Here is a 13,144-nt window from a genome sequence, read left to right on the forward strand (position 1 = left end):
CGCCAACTAAACACCACAAAAAACACCACCAGCAACCATCGACCCCAGAGTATCTGCCGAAAAACCCAAATCCACCATCTCACAAAAATCCAATCCCATTGGATCGACGTCTGTTGCAGCTAAAGCAACGTCGAAACCAGTCAATCCGATAGGATTTAGTTCCATTTTCAAGTGTGATATGCCATTGACAAGCACAAACAATGAACCCATTATCTCAGCACCTAAAACCCAAAAACCGCAACTTGTAAACATGCCAGCCATTCTGCAGAGCCTCTCTAAGTGCAGTAAAGAGCAATTGGCAGTGATGATAGCAGTCCTTACTAACTTTGGTAAGGGAACGAGCTCGTCACTAGTAGCATCAACTACGGAACCAACGGTGAAGAAGGCAACACCCACAATCCTCACTCCAGAGCAAAAGGAGCTCATCCAGCTGAGGAAGAAGGTGTCGGAATTGGAAGCCCGGAATCTGAACCGAGAATGGAGCGTAGAGGAAATAACCCAGGCTAGGGGCAGCCCGGGGAAACGAGTCACCCGCAGCAGGTCGCCAGCCTCTGAGCGGGGGCCGAGCCAGGATAGGGAGAAGTGAGCACGGATCCAGGTCATTCCAGATGATTCCCCATTTTGCCGGGAGATTCTAGAGGAGCCGATGGAGAAGATAAAGATGTCGAGCTGCAGGTATAACGGAACTACAACACCTAAGAATCATATCTCGGCTTTTGAGAACCACATGGTGCTTTACACCATGACGGATTCAGTCTGGTGCAAAGATTTCCCACCAACTTTGGAGGGGCTAGCAGCGAAGTGGCATGGAGCCATTCCAAAAGGTTCCGTGTACTCGTATAATTACCTGAAAATGATGTTAATGGAGCATTTCATCACCTTGGTAGACCGAACTAAGATGACAACTGAGTTGATGTCACTAGTTCAGGGGAAGGATGAACCCCTGAGGGAGTTTATCACCAGATTCAACAAGGAGGCAACAACCATCCCAAATATGAGCCAGGAGGTAGCGTTACTGGGAATGCAGAGCGATTCGTTACCAGGCTCGCCATTCATAGCGTATATGGGGCGTAAGAGCCTCATGACGCTAGCCGAGGCGCTAGGTAAAGCGCACGAGTTCATCAAAGCAAACGAGACTGACAGAGCAATGCTGAGCAGGAAGGCGCCAAACGACCCAGTTAAGCAGGCAGAAGTCACCCGGGCAGAAAACACAGCCAGGGCTGACCAGCCCAGCAGAGCTGAGCAAGTCTGCAAGGAGGCGGACGAGCTGTTGGGGTGAGAAGGTCAGACCCGAAGAGAGGAGGAAGACCTGGAAGGTTAGACCAGTATACCCCACTCACTCACTCGAGATCCCACATCTTCAGCGTGAACAAAGCTGACGACAAGTGGCAGAGACCCCCGAGGATGGTTAATAGGAACTGTGAATAAGGCGCGGGCAGACTTGCGGGCAATGATACACCAGATAAACTACGATGAGAAGCGCAGGTGGCCACCTCTTCCCTCGCAGCCATGAGCTACATTTGATGAGTATGACCAGGGGGCATAATCTATCCTCATGATGATCCTCTGGTGGTGACGATGAGAATTGCAAACTGGGAGGTAGACCGAATACTGATAGATGGCGGCAGCTCGGCCAACATCATATATATCAGCGCGTTCAAATGGTTGAAGTTAGACAGGAAAGATCTAAAAAAGGTGAGCTATGAAGTCACCGGGTTTAACAGGTCTGGACTGACCCCGGAATGTATAATTGAGCTCTCAGTCAGAGTAGGAGAAAGGTCAAAAAGACGCGATGTTCGCACAGAGTTCCTTGTGATAGACTCTCCTTCACCCTACAATGTGATCATGGGAAGGCCGCTCATCCACAAGATCGGCGGAGTGATTTCCACCTATCATCTTGCCATGGCTTACACAACTAATGAAGGGCGGTCAGCAAAGCTCAAGGGAAGCCAGAAAACAGCTCAACAATGTTACATAACTGCCCTAAAGCAGCCTGCTAGGACCAGACAACAGCCAATCTCAGAGCAAAGGTCCATTGAACAAGCCGAGAAAAAGTCAAGAAAGAGGAAATGCGAAGAATATCACAGGGAGAAGGATAAACAAAGGTTAGCCATGGATAACTTTGAGCCCGCAAAGGAGGAGATGGCTAGACCGCTTCCCAGCGGGGAGCACATTACAGTCGAGCTTACAGAAGGTGATCCTTCAAGAACAGTAAAAATCGGAAAGGATATTGATCCTGGAGTGGGGGTGCACCTCATAGAATTGTTGAGGAAGAACAAGGACATCTTCGCATTTTCAGCAGACGAGATGCCCGGAATTGACCCTGCAGTCATGGTCCACAAGCTGAATGTAAAGGAAGATGCTAAGCTAGTCGGGCAGAAGAAACGAAGCTTCTCCACGGAGAAAAATCAGGCAATCTAGGAAGAAGTGGAAAAACTCTTGGAAGTTGGATTCATTGAGCCTTGCGATTACCCGGAGTGGTTAGCCAACGTGGTCATGGTGAAGAAGGCAAATGGCCAGTGGAGGATGTGTGTTAATTTCACAGATCTTAACAAAGCGTGCCCAAAAGATTGTTACCCGCTGTCGCGGATCGACCAGCTGGTGGATTCAACCAGCGGGCACGCCCTGTTGAGCTTCATGGATGCCTTCTTAGGGTATCATCAAATTAGCTTACACAATCCAGACCGGCAGAAAACCGCATTCATCACCGAGGTTGGAGTGTACAATTACATAGCTATGCCCTTCGGGTTGAAGAATGCTGGAGCTACTTTTCAGAAGACAATGGATAGAGTATTCATGCACCAGAAAGGCAGGAATGTTGAGGTGTACGTAGACAACTCAATTGTCAAGAGTGTCACGCTGGCAGGACATATTATGGATTTGGAGGAAACATTTGCCACCCTAAATAAGTATAACATCAAACTCAACCTGAAGAAATGTGTCTTCGGGGTGAGCTCGGGAAAATTCTTAGGTTTCCTGATCAACGAGAGAAGGATAGATGCGAATCCGGAGAAGGTTGAAGCAGTCCTGAGCTTACCTGAGCCTAAGTGCATTAAGGATATCATGCGGCTGACAGGCAGAATGGCCGCGCTAACTAGGTTCATCAGCAAGTCAGCCGACAAAGCTTTACCGTTCTACCAGCTGCAGAAAGGGAACAGGGAATTTAAGTGGGGAGCCGCAGAGAAAGTAGCCTTTGAGGGCATCAAAGAGCATCTAACTAAGCTCCCAACAATGATCAGCCCGGAGCTGAAAGAGAAATTGCAGTTGTACATTTCCGGGTCAATTCAGACAATCGCAGCCGTTCTCCTGGTAGAAAGACAAAAGCAGCAGAGGCCAATATACTTTGTGAGCCACGTACTGACCGAGGCCGAGCAAAGGTACCCGTTGGTGGAAAAGTTGGCTTTTTGATGGTAACAACGACAAGGAAGCTGAAACCCTGCTTTGACGCGCACATAATACAAATCCTCACCAATCACCCACTGGAAAAAGCATTACATAAAATAGATGCATCAGGCAGACTCTTGAAATGGGCCATTGAGCTCTCTCAGTATGAGTTCGAGGTCAGGCCTAGGGCAGCTATCAAAGCGCAAGCCTTAGCAGATTTCATTGTAGAAGCCTTGTACGAAGAGAAAGAAGATGACATTGGAATATGGAAGGTGGAAGTGGATGGATCATCAGCCCAAACAGGGAGCAGAGCAGGCATCATAATGACATCCCTAGACGGAAATGTATTCGAGTATGCCATTAAGTTTAAATTCAAGGCATCAAACAACGAGGCAGAGTACGAGGCAGCTTTAGCAGGCCTGCGTATAAGTATCGCAGCTAGAGCCAGGAAAGTTCATCTGCAGACTGACTCTCAGCTTGTCACCAGTCACCTGAAGGGGGAGTACGAGATTAGGGAATCCACAATGTTGAAGTATGTAACTAGGGTCAAGGAGCTGGCAGCTCAGCTAGTTCACTTCCAGATAGACTTGGTCCCTAGAGCGGGGAACTCCCAGGCGGATGCGTTATCAAAGTTAGCTAGTTCCACGCTGAAAAGGAGCAGATGAATTGCATCGGGCAGCAACGAGCTTGGTTCACAGACATATTGGCATACAAAATTCATGGCTCATTGCCAGACGATGAAGTGCAAGCTAAGAAAGTTAAGAAGGACGCTAACTGGTACGTGGTAATGAATGGGGAGCTCAACAAGAAGGGCTTCTCAAAACCACTGCTAAGGTGTATCCCAGAATGGGAGCAGGAGAAGATCATGGAAGAAGCACACTCAGGAATATGCGCCAACCACATCGGTTGAAAAGGCCTTGGGTGTAGAAGTGCTCAGAAGGGGCGCATACTGGCCAACTCTGACGCAAGATGCACTGGCATATGTGAAAAAGTGTGACAAGTGTCAAAAATATTCCCCGGTCATAAACCAGCCAACAAATGATCTGACCCTAGTCCTCAACCCGATCCCGTTTGCTCAGTGGGTAATGGACATATTAGGACCCTTCACCACTGGGTCAGCGGGTAGGAAGTACCTCATAGTGGCAGTAGACTATTTTACCAAGTGGATAGAGGCCGAGCCTACTAAGTATATAAAGGCAGCCCAAGTGAGGACATTCATATGGAAAAACATCATCACAAGGTTCGAGGTGCCGTATTGCATAGTCTTTGACCACGGATGCCAATTCGACTGTGACACCATCAAAGACTACCTGGAGGAAATGGGCACCAAGTAAGCAAGTGCCTCAGTCTCTCACCCGCAGAGTAATGGCCAAGCCGAAGCAGCAAACAAGCTGATCTTAACAGCCCTGCAGAGGAAGCTGGAGGAGCACAAAGTCCTATGAGCTGACCTAGTACCAGAGGTGTTATGGGCAAATACAACCACTGAGAAAGAATCTATTGGTAAAAGCCCTTTTACTCTGGCCTACGGGGCTGATGCAGTTGTCCCAGTGGAAGTGCAAATTCCCAGCCTAAGGATACAACACTATGAGCAACAAGGAAATGAAAAGCGCATGCTGGAAGAGCTAGACATCCTGCCAGAAGTAAGGCTAAAAGCAGCTCTCAAGCTGGCAGCCCAAAAGAGCAGAATTTCCAAAGCTTTCAACAAAAGAGTCAAGCACCGGGAGCTCCTGCCAGGAGACTTGGTCCTCAGGAGGACAACAGCAATGGGAAGAGGAAACCATCATGGAAAGCTGTCAGCCAATTGGGAAGGCCCCTTCATCATTCATGAACAGGTAGGACCAGGTGCATTCCTCCTCGCAGATCAAGAAGGTCAGGTCTTAAGGAATAGTTTCAATGCTGATGTGTTAAAGAAATATTTCGTTTAAAAAGGCAAGAAGTTAAGTAGAACTGGGGATAATTGTTTCAATTTTGCAAAGAACCCTGTTTAGTTCATATTATGTCAATTAAGGTATCTAAGCCATTTTAATTCAATGAAATACGAGCCTCCACGTGAGGAGTGTATTGCATAAACTTGTTTAAATATGTTACGCTTTAGCATTATGAACTAATATGCAAAAAAAAAAAAAAAAAAAAAAAAAAAAAAAAAAAAAAAAACGCACATGTAAGTGCTGAAAGCAAAAAGCACCCTAGCATGGCACAGCAAAACAACGTTAAACGATAAAAGAGCATCCCTCCCTAAAAATTTCACCTTACCTGCTCAAAGTAAAACAAGGCACCACCTCGGGGACGCTTGAGGGCGAGGCCTAGCACGTTCAACTTGAGCAGGGAAGGGTAGTAAAAACGAAGAAGGATGAGCTACGCGGGCAACACTAAGGTCCTCTTAGTCCCACCCAGCTCACCTCTTTGAGGGGGAGAGGAGGAGATAGACAAATAATAAGCCCTTACAAAGAGAAGTAAGAGGCACAAAGCAATAAGTCGCAGCACAAACAAGCTGAACGACACAAACAAGTCACAGCAAAAAAAGCTAAATGACATAAAACGAGAAGCCAAAAGCTGGTTGACATGAATAAGTCTCAGCAGAGCAGACTTAATGATGCCAAACAGTTAACAATTGAATAAACTAATCAATATGCAAGCAAGTCTCTACAAAAATTAAGTAGAGTACATGAAGCACAAGCATACAGCGCAAACAGGGCAGAAAGAGCAAAGCTCATTGAAGTTCCTGCTAAATATAGCAGAGGACAAGAAAATAAGAAAACCCTCAACAGCCAAATCAGGAAAACAGCGAGGCCCAACCTACGAGGCTTCACTGAGCGCAACAAAGCAGCTGCTGTGCTAAGATCTAGGTACCACTACACCTTGGCCCAGCAGCAGGTTCAGACAGGCACGCAGACTACAAAATAGACAACGGACAAAATAGTAGAAAGATCATCAAATACGTACAATACAAAGCTGAACCCCTGCCCACCAAGGCAGAGCAAACATTCAGCAGAGTGAAGTTAATAAAACATAAATACAAGTCAAGCTGGACAAGCCCAGCAGTGAAAAGATAAAGTGTTAGGAGAAGACACAAGAAAAATATAATCTTTGGCGGCTATACACCCCCAAAGATAGCAACAAAAACTATCTAGTTACTACAGATCTGGGTGAGGGAAACTCAGAGGAACCGCTGGAGTAGGAAGGTGACAGCCACCATAACCTTTATTGTCCACCAGCCAAGGACTCCACCCCAATAGCTGCAGCAACGTCAGGGCAGAGAGGAACCTCCAAGTTCAGCACAACATGGTCAGGAACCTTGCAACTAACAACACGAGGGTGGTCAGCAGGCAACTCGAACAGGCCAGCATCTCCGGCAGCCTCAACCTTAGCCCAAAAAGAGTTGAAACGAGCCTGTTGTTCCTCACCCACACCATACAAACTGCTCACACAACGGGCTGCAGCCTCCCATCCACCATCATAGTGATCAGCCAGTAGCTTAGCAAAGGCGGGAGAGAGTGTAAAGTCCCTAAGTGGCTCCTTCCTAGCAGCTTCAAGCTCAGCTATATGCCCAGCCCGCAGATCGGCAACCTCCGCCTCCAACGTCTGCACCCTAGCCTGAGAAGCTTGTAGCTGTTCCTCGCAGCTCGTCAGCTTGGTTTTGGTGAGCTGAAATTCTCCCAACTGAAGCTGCAGGGAGTCCGCCCTCTCTCTTAGGGGAGTAACCTCACTGACCACGGCATCCCTCTCATAACGAGCCTGCTGGACCTCAAAATTCTTCTGGAAAAGGATCAAACCTTGATTCTGGTACTCCTTCTCCAATGTAAGCAGAGCATTGGATAAGTCCCCAACAGACCTGACAAGCTACAGAAAGGCAGAAAAAGGGAAGAGTAAACCAGGGTAGAAATCAAAAGAGGATAAAAATAAGACAAGGCATTAATAGAAGAACAAGCAAAAGAAGAAAAAGAAACCAGAATAAGAGAAGCAAAAACTAACCTTCTGTAAGTCGTGACAAGCCGTAGCCGCAGGAAGGCTGACCGAGCTGCGCGTAGAATCAGCAGGGAGACGAACTCCCAGAGTAAGACGATACCCCAAGGTACCACCCTTCTGGGGATCGTCCACGAACAAGGATTCATCAGCCCTTACGTTCATTTCAGGGTAGAAAGGAGCATTCTCAGCTCCAGCGGGGCACAGCAAAGGACGAAGGTGGGCATCAATGGGGACCTCAAAAAATTCAATGGGCCCGGTAGGGCGGAAGATGCCCCCAGCAGAGATAGAGGTCGCAGACAGTGGGTTCTCAAAGGTGTCGCTTAAAAACTGGTGAACACAATGGTTAAGTTCACTAGAATTCTAAGTGTCAACTCCCCTATCAGCATTTCCACTAGGAAGCCCAGTGTTAGTAGAGTGAGAAGCAAAAGGATTAAGGCCAGAGGAGGTGCGAGCCATTTTTGCAGCGGGCTCATCCTCAGCATGGGCAGAGGTCACAGGATCATCCTCCAAGTCTATAACTGGCTGGTCCTGCTTGTGAGTACTCCCCAGCTAAGAGTGCCCACCCCTAGTAGCACTTCGGAGGCGCCCTTGCAGTCTAGAAGGGCGCGGTGGAAACTTTGGAAGCTCCATGATAGTGTCCTCGGCAGAAGGAGCTATAGTGTCCTTCGCAACGACAGTAGTATCGGCATCAAAAGAAAAGAGCAGAACATGCTCAGCGGAAGAAGTAGGCTTTACACCCGCAGCAGTAGTAACCTCAACCTCATCAGAGGGAAACTTAATAACATTATCCGCAAAATCATCAGCGGTATTCTTTGGATCATCAAAAGCTTGATCAAGTGGTTTCTTGGCTGCAGGGGTTTGAGGTGCCATCTGGCCGAAAGCCGCAGCAGGATGCTTCTCAGGAGAAGCACCCTGCACCACTAACGCCTCAGACTCTGAAGTCGCTCTTCGGGGGGCAGGACGAGTATCACGCCTACTCCCAACAGTGGAGGAGGAGGGCTCAGCTTCAGCACAGCTGGATCCTGCACGGTCAGCAGCTGTCACAGTGCCGAAGACAGCCCGCAGTTCAGCTGGAGCTAGACGCACCTCATTCTTCAAAGAACCAGCATAAACCTCCAGAGTATCAAAAAGCTCTGAGGGATTGTCGGGAGTAGCAGTTAAGGGGTCCTTCCAATTATCAACCAACCCAAGAATGCGCTTGTCCAGTTTGTCATAACCTGAAAATGGGAGACAAAGAGGCAAAAATAACATAAGGGCCAAGGCAATAAGGGAAGAGAAGAAGGAAGAAAAAGAAAAGCAAAACTTACCAGCCTCGTGCGTGTAGCATAAACGCATGGCAGAGAGCTACTTGTTGCCCACAATATATATAGAGTTGGGCAACCAGATTTTAGGAAATTTCGAATCACCTGTCCCCGCTCCCTGCAGAGCATCAAAAGCTTCCGTCTCACGAGCAGGCTCAGAAGGAGAGACGGTAACCCCAGCCATGTTGGTGCGAATTTCTCGGAAATTGCGCGACACGGCAAAAGTAGAGGGTACCTTCACCCAAAAGAACTTACCAGTCCAATCCCGGAAGCGACCAAGCTTCGGGAAAAACAGAACTCTGCCATCCTTGGGGGCTACATAGTACCACCCAGACTCAGTCCCAGAAGCAGACCTTTTCAGGCTCATTAAAGACTTGAATAGGTGCAAAGACTCAAGATACCTTCGAAACCGCAGAAACCATAGCAGACATATCATAGTATGAAGAAAGGCTGGATGTAGCAAAGATATACAAATGTTGAAAGCACGGAACACCTTCTCCAGAGTGGGGACAAGGGGAAACCTCAGACCCAAGTCCAGCTGAGAAGCAAACACTGCAATATGACCAGCAGGGGCAGCAGACAGCTTCGCACCGTCAGCGGGCAGAACCAGCTCATAGCCCTCACCAAAACCATAAAACTTCTGCCCCACAGAAGCAAGGTTCAACCTCTTAGCATCCTTACGCCAACAGGAGTCCAGCACACAGTTCTTTGGTCCGTAACACTTGTCATCCAAAAAGAACTCTGTTTTGCCTTCCTCTACAGGCTCCACAACATAAGTGGGCTGACAGTCATAAAAAGAGCGGTCACCTGGAGATTCAGTCATCCTGCTCGAGTTGACGGCTGGAGAGGGAGATGGTGACGAAGTCTCAGCACTTCCACCCCGCACTACATAATGGTCAAACCGATTCATATAAGCCATGTCATCAAGCCAAGAAAAACTGTTTAATGGCTGAACATGGGGAATGGGACTAACAAGAGACACATCAGGGGGATTAGCCTTAACTGCGTCGGCTAACTGCTTATGGCGCATAGCGCGCATCCTCAAACGGGTGAGATCGGACAAAGGAATCCCATCCAAAACAAGCACCCGCTCACAGTAAGGGTCAAAGAAATCAGGGCGAGGCTTGCGCTGAAAAGGGCGAAAAGCACTGCCCTCAGCAGAACGACTACTGCTTGACCCGGATGCAGCAGTAGGAGTCGCAGCAGTACCCGTCCTGCTCGCAGGGTGGGGAAAATCAAAGGGCATAACCATTTGCATAGGAGTGGGGGAAGAAGAAGGAGAAACAGGAGGAGTGTGCGTAGGGCGCTCACCTGAAGGAGATGATTGAGTAAGAGAATCCGACTCAGTGGCCACTTGAGGCTCACTTATGTTCTGATTATTAGAAGCGTCAGACATTATGAAATCTACAAAGATAAAAATCCCACGGAGAGGAGGAAGAAGAAAATGGGGCACCGAAAATTGAAAATCAGTTTATGGGGACAAGAACAATAGAGGAATAAAAAGAAAGAATCAAGAGTGCAATTACAACAACAAAAAGGGGGTAAAATCGGACAATGATAATTGAAACGATTCGAAAGACACAATTTTATGAAGGAAAATGCAAAAAGAAGCAAAATTGGGTAAGTACATACAACAAAAGGTACAAAATTAGTACCTTTAGAACAAAAGTTGCAGAAGCAACAGAGAACAACAACAATGGCGATCCAAGAAATCGAACAGGGAGCGAAATTCCAAACTGTAACCAAAAAAGAAAGGCAATTCAGTAAAATAAAAAGGGCAAAGAAGAGAAAAGCGAACATGGCAAGAAAATGAAGCAGGAACAAAAGTAAAGAAGGCAAGAATTTACCGCAATAATGGAGGAGAAACGCGCGTCTGAAGGTGGACGCAAAAAAGTGAGAAATTTGAAATGAAAAGAAGGAAGACGGGTGTAGGGAATATTTCAAGCATCCCACACTTGAGCCCCACTGTGATCATACACTTAAGTATGGTGGCGTCCAAAGGGAAGGAAGCTAGAGCAAAAGAGACGCCAACAAGTTTTAGGAACTTGTAAACCGTTCACAGGGTGAAGGTTACACCCCTTAACGATCCATGAGATCGTCAACTCCAATAGGTCTAGAACCATGACTGGTGTTCGGGGATGAAGGTACAAATCCAACCTAAAAGAGATTGAACCTGCCCTAATAATAGGCCTCTACTTTATTCTTCTCGTATTCATGTGCGCTTTCTGACTAATATGCAATCAATAGATTAACCCTAAACCTGTTTATCTATGTTGGTTGAACATTAATGCACAGATAAAACTATTATTGGCGATCACTTGAATTATAATCATATTAGCCCTAAACAAGATTATTTATTATCTTATTACGCATGATTACAAGTACAAATTCCCTTTAAACATGTAAGAGATGGCGTGATCAAGCAATAACAATAAATATATCAAGCAACATAATAACAATCATAAATCATAATAATTATAAAAATAATCATGTTAAAGCATAATAATAGCAAGATCCTAGGCATGATACTAACAAGATTAATAACAAACCCTAGCATGTCACTAAACATATAAAAATCAAAGCTTTAGCCCTAACATGATACTAACATGCTATTAGGAAAGAAAATAGAAAGGACCCTAAACATGATACTAGAAAGCAATAATAACATCCTAACATGATGCTAGGAATTAATAAATAATAAACATGCTTTCTACAAGAATAGAGCAATAAGACTACATACTTTGATGCCTCGTATCTCTTTCTAATAACAAAATACACGCGTTAGTAACTTCAAGGAAAATAATAAAATTAAAGAATTAAATTAAATAATGGAAATAGAGATTAGGGACCAAACCCTCAGAAATTATAACCTTTCACGTCTAGGGCGAAGGCAACTTCGAACTTAGCTAGGTGTGTCTAGATCTTGTGAATGTGGAATTTTGTTTGAGGGAAGGTTTAGAAAAAGAAAGAGAGATGAAGGAAAGCTTCTAGCTTTAGAGAGAGATAGAAAGAGATGATGATTGTAGATGATTGAAAACGGAGGTCCAAGGACGCTATTTATAATGAAAACAGTTCGAATATGATAAAAAAGGAATCGGAGTTCGAAAAGGAATAAAACACGACGTTGTCGCCGCAATAGCCTCTGTCGCCGATTTTTCCACACGTTTTCCTATTTCTGATAAAATTTAGCGTACGAGGGATAAAACTTTAATTTTATTTAAAACACTTCTTCTATTCTAAATAAAACTCATAAAACTCTTTTATCAATGTTAATCACATTAGGATTCAAAAGAACTTTCTGGAAATTTCTAAAAGACTATAATCAATCCTAATTGCATTAGGAATCATAAATCATAATGGGCCCTCCTCTAGATCATTGGGCCGCACATAAAAATCAAATCGGGCCCAGTTTAGTATTCTGGCCATAACTTCCTCATTATTCATCGGAATTGGGCTTATAATATATCGTTGGAAATCTCTCTTCGAGCCCAATCCAACTACGCCATTATTGGACCCCTACCATGGACCAAACTAAACTGGACTGGCTATTTTCATAAAATAAGTTTTCAAAAACAGAGAGAAAGAAGAGAGATAAAAACTAACCGCAACACCAAACTTTCCACACTTTCACTTCATTCGATTATGATTCGACGTGAAAGGTATTCATGACCGGGTTTGGTTTTGGGGAGACACTTTTGGGTGTCTACAACGGGGAAGATGAAAAAATGAAGAAGGTAAAAAGAAATGGAAAAGGGAGACAGTGAATTTAATACGGAGTAAATGGGCGGTTGGGCATGAAGTAAAGCCAAACCGCCATGTCACTTCAGTAAAATCGAAACTGAAGGCTTGGATGATCGACACGTGTCCCACTCATGCAAACACTATTCCCGCCAAAAAAATAAATAAATAAATAAATAATAATAATAATAATAATAATAATAATAAATATATCAAGGGAAAGACTTCAGCAGGAGTGATCAAAATTCCTCTCCGCGGGATCGTCATTTCTCAGACTTCAGCGGGAGTGATCGAAATTCCTCTCCGCAAGATCGTCATTTCTCGGACTTCAGCGGGAGTGATCAAAATTCCTTTCCGCAAGATCGTCATTTCTCAGACTTCAGCGGGAGTGATCGAAATTCCTCTCCGCAAGATCGTCATTTCTTAGACTTCAGCGGGAGTGATCAAAACCTTTCCCTACAGTCTCAGCAAGCCACGACCAGACATGCGCCCAGCAGGCAGAAACAGAGCCATCATAAAAACCCAGTAGTACGATACCATCATCACCAAGATTAAGACCTGACCTCCCATGTCTCCGGATCGCATCAACAACCCAGAGACTTGAGGGGCTGGGATTGTGCAGGGTAATTTGGCCAGACGACCCGTTGAGCCACGGCCGATAAGGCTACACGCTCAGAATAGCTGGCATGAATGACCTCACGCCATCTCTTGGGGGCTAGTCGCAGGGGATAGCTCCTGCTGAGCTATTATTTCCA

At 45.7% G+C, this 13,144-nt stretch overlaps 2 protein-coding genes across 2 annotated transcripts; both read left to right on the top strand.

The window, feature by feature from the left end:
* Positions 1-661: 661 nt before the first annotated feature.
* On the top strand, positions 662-1,279 carry LOC145578137 (uncharacterized). The gene has a single exon (XM_081635520.1). It carries the CDS (start codon positions 662-664, stop codon positions 1,277-1,279), a length of 618 nt encoding a protein of 205 aa, XP_081491646.1.
* A 2,128-nt stretch (positions 1,280-3,407) lies between these two features.
* LOC145578138 (uncharacterized) lies at positions 3,408-4,049 on the top strand. Its single transcript, XM_081635521.1, has one exon. The coding sequence runs from the start codon at positions 3,408-3,410 to the stop codon at positions 4,047-4,049; it is 642 nt and encodes a 213-aa protein (XP_081491647.1).
* The last annotated feature ends 9,095 nt before the right edge of the window (positions 4,050-13,144 follow it).

The sequence above is a fragment of the Chenopodium album genome, chromosome 14 (assembly GCF_948465745.1).
Source record: "Chenopodium album chromosome 14, dcCheAlbu1.1, whole genome shotgun sequence".
Taxonomy (NCBI): domain Eukaryota; kingdom Viridiplantae; phylum Streptophyta; class Magnoliopsida; order Caryophyllales; family Amaranthaceae; genus Chenopodium; species Chenopodium album.